The following is a 4,078-nucleotide window of genomic DNA, read 5'->3' as shown; positions in this document are numbered from 1 at the left end:
CTCTGGTTGCCATGTCAACCAATAGAAAAAACTTTAAATACCTTCTTTTAAATAATCCAAAGAGCTAGAGCTTAGATATACAGCATGAAACATCTCCTAGTGAGTGTCTATCAAATTTGTTCAAATAAAAGCCCTGGGGTCCAAAAGATAACCCTTATTGATTTTTTGGTCACAAGGTCAAAAATAAGTCACAATAACGTGGCCACATGACTAATTGGCTGCTGATAGGGGGCATACATGTTTTACAAACATTTCTTGTAAAAGTTAAGTGATATATTTTTCAGTTTTGATTATGAAGATGCTGACTATGAGACATCTGATTTAGTAAAGGTAAGTTCTTTAGTAAAATACAAAAATGCTTTACATCAATAGGTCAATATTTTTAAAGATGACAAATGCCTACAACTTACTTTAATTACACATTAGCTTAAAATGCTTTTTTTTTTCTTTGCTTTCATGATTTCTAGATATTGAAAGATACATGTTTAAAATCACTAATAAAAATGATATTATGATCATCTTCATTAGGACTGTTGATCAAATGTTTCTATGTCAGACTGATGGAAAGTCATTGTTGCTTATACATGTACCTTGAATCTTAAAACAATACTTGTTCCTGGATTTCACAATAATCTTACAGGAATTAACATTTTCTGTTACCATTTTTTTTTCCTGTTTAATAATGGTTTTTTATTGTTAAAACCAAATGTACAATATTTTTAAGCTTAAGTCTTTTTAACTTGATCAGATCAGGCAACTTTATTTGTCTGCACGCTTGACTTAATAGGGTAAGTATTGTGTTTGTAATCCAGTGTAGTCACAAGTTTGATCCTCGGGGCAAAGCAAAATTAGTCACACTTGATCATAGACATTCAAACTAATGTGTCATAATTCTCTCACCTATCATGTTGGATAAGTTGTCAGTTATTGTCAGAGAAATAGGTAATTACTGGTAAGTTATCCTGTAATTTACCAAGATATTACCCAAAATATCTTAAAATCAGTATAAAAACAAGACAAGCCTCTTTATTAGTATATACTACTTACTTAAATTTCATGAATCATTTATTTATTTCAAATGAAAGAATCTGAAAGAAAACTTATAAATTCAGTAGTAATAAGAAATTGTTGAATTTTACTTTTCTTTGAACAGGTAAATTACTTATTGAATGGAAAGGAAGTTGATGAACTGACAATGCTAGTTCATGTATCACGTGCTAGAGACATAGCTGTGAGAGTCTGTGAAAAACTTCAGAAAAATATTCCCCGCCAGAATTTCCTTATAGTGATACAGGCTGCAGTAGGTAGTAAAATTCTTTGTCGTGAGGATATAAAGCCGTACAGGAAAGATGTTACAGCTAAATGTGTAAGTTTATCTTCTTTTACCACTAAAGTGCCCATTATACTAGTAGTAGTATTTGTAGGTCTTTACCACTGTTAGATCCAGGCAGTTGTATGTTTGTACATGTATATATTTGTCTCCTTCAGTTTTTAGTCCCTATAAGTTTTTCTAGATGTGACTAAAGGTTTTCCCTTTGCCTGTCTGTCCAAAAGTTCTTGATCCAGTCACAACTAAAAAAAATGTATAAAAGTTAGGTTGATGATACCTGGTGATAGAAGACCATATGGAGATTATGAATGTCATTTTATTATAGTTTGTGAGGGAGGAGGCTATATAGTTATCACTTTGTCCAATCTCATCTCAGTAACTGGTAGAGATTATTAACTTGAAACTTGACATATCAATGCAATATCACAGTGCAACTATCTATATCAAGTTTCATAACTCTTATAGTTAGTTTACCATTATTATGCCCCTTTTTACTTAGAAAATATCCCAAAATTGTTCCAAAGTGGCTATAGCTTTATTGTTTATGAATGAATTGTCTTCATCCTTTGGAATGTTCCTTCAAGTTGACTAGACTGACTTTGACCTTGACCTACAAGGTCAAATTATTGAAATATATATCTATCTTATTTCACAAGTTTAAAGATTTTTAAAGAACATCATGCTGTTAGAATTTTCATTTTTGCTCCTGTATTTAATTTTAGCCCTTTTCTTGAACATTTACATACTTTGCATATAGCAAACTATACCAATACATGTTTTATTGTAGCTAGAGAAGGATTTACATAGCATGTTTCCAGACCATTCTATTTGAAAGACCCTGCCTAGAGTCAAAATCTTGTTGATCAGCATGTGTAGTTTTACTTGTATATTTATTGTGAATTTATAGAGTAATTGCCCTTTACTTAGTGAAAACAGTTCAAAAATGTTGTGTCATTTTTTGGGGCCTAATAAAATATGTAGAATTTTTATTTAATTTATTACAGTATGGTGGTGACATATCTAGGAAGACAAAGCTTTTAAAACAACAAGCTGAAGGAAAAAAGAAAATGAGGTTGATAGGTCGTATAGAAGTTCCTAGAGACGCTTTTATTAATATATTGAGAAAATAAGCTGTCATACTTTGCTACTATTGTTTATTTATTTTGTTGATCAATAAAGAACATTGTTAAATTACAGGGGTTTTTTTTCAATGAAAAAAAAAGTTGACTGTCAAGAATAATTAATTATTTATTTCAATATAAACAATAAAAATGAGGAAATTCTAAATTTTTTTTCATGCATAGCTCAAAAATATTTGACCTGTAGGCCTGAAAGTTTACAAGAATGTTGGTCAGCATGTGTACTTATGCACCTTGGGGTTTTCTTGTGGATTTAATCAATATTAGTTCTTGCCCTTGACTTAGTAAAAGATTTTTAGTTTTCAACTTGTGTCATGTGTAGCCCAAAAAATATTTGACCAAGAGTCATAAGATTGACAAAATTGGAGTGTGGAGGCACCCATGTTCTATCGACACATTTCTAGTTTACAGCAATATTTCTGGTGCTGTCTGTCTGATATTTATCTCTTTTTAGCTCACCTTGCACTAGTGCAGGTGAGCTTTTAGGATGGCCAATCAAATGGCGTCCGGTGTCCGGCGTCCGTCCACATTTTATTTAAAGGACATCTTCTAAAATACCACTTGGCCAATATTAATGAAACTTGGCAGGAATACTCTTCGTATGAAGCTCTATCAAGATTGTTCAAAGAATGCCATTCCATGCTAAACTCTGGTTGCTATGGCAACTAAAAGAAAAAACTTAAAAGTTCTTATACTTCAAAATGGAAATGGCTAGAGCTTAGATATTTCTCACAAGGCATGAGCTTGTTGGTTTCTACAAAGTATAATCAAATTATGGTCTACAGTTGAAAATTGTCTCTGTTTTGAAGGTTAAATGTTTTTTTTATTGCAAGATTGTATAAACTGTCTTTGTAGGGATAAATTGAAAGAGTATCTTGTATTTTTTGTCTCAACAGACATTGTTTTGAGGATTTTTCTGTTAAAGCATTAGAAAGATGAACATGTTGTTGAATGTGAATGTTAATTCAAAACAAAGTCAATCAGAATAGCCCAATTTCAGAGATACAGTGTAGTTGATTTCCCCATTAAATAATGGATTCTTCCTTCAATTTCGTAACATCATCAGAAAGGAGACTGTGTCATGAGAATGAACATAATTTGTTATGTGGAATGTGTATATATTGCTTAAATAGTATTGCTCAGTGAATTTGTGTAAATTTTAACATATCAGATTAATTACATCTGAAGATAAATAAAGCACTTGAGTATGTATTTGAGCCTTTTTTTTGAACTTTTAAATTCACTAAATTGCGAAAGCTTCTGAGTGCCTCCAGCCCCCTGAACCCCTAGCCAGCCCCCTGGCCCCCAACTTTTTCTTTCAGTATTTTCAGTTTCTGTAACTTTTACCCCTACATGTACACATGTGTTTATCACCTCAATAAATGTAATTGAAAATGGAACAATAATTATGGTAATTATCCATGTGCTAGAAATACTTAATTATCTTTATCATCATGTTAACTAAGCAAGAAGCTTATAATTGCCTAACCTTACAATAGTTATCAATTTAAACTTGAAAATCTACTCTAAATGACTTCCCAAACAGTAATTTCTGAAAACATGAAAATGATTCGTGTAGAAAAATAACACAAGAAAAAACTGATTTGAC

General features: G+C 31.5%; 1 protein-coding gene across 1 annotated transcript; it reads left to right on the top strand.

Annotated features, from left to right (window-relative positions):
* Positions 1 to 284: 284 nt before the first annotated feature.
* Positions 285 to 2,526, top strand: LOC132744285 (translation factor Guf1, mitochondrial-like; the record flags this gene model as incomplete). Its single annotated transcript, XM_060732945.1, is given in 3 exon segments — positions 285 to 330; positions 1,154 to 1,366; positions 2,335 to 2,526. Coding segments are annotated over 3 exon segments (385 nt in total), but the record flags the coding sequence as incomplete, so codon positions are not given.
* Positions 2,527 to 4,078: the final 1,552 nt, after the last annotated feature.

This window comes from Ruditapes philippinarum, unplaced genomic scaffold, assembly GCF_026571515.1.
Source record: "Ruditapes philippinarum isolate M1 unplaced genomic scaffold, ASM2657151v2 ctg13603_1_1_1_1, whole genome shotgun sequence".
Taxonomy (NCBI): Eukaryota; Metazoa; Mollusca; class Bivalvia; order Venerida; family Veneridae; genus Ruditapes; species Ruditapes philippinarum.
The sequence above is the reverse complement of the archived record's forward strand: the minus strand, read 5'-3'. Positions and strand labels throughout refer to the sequence as shown.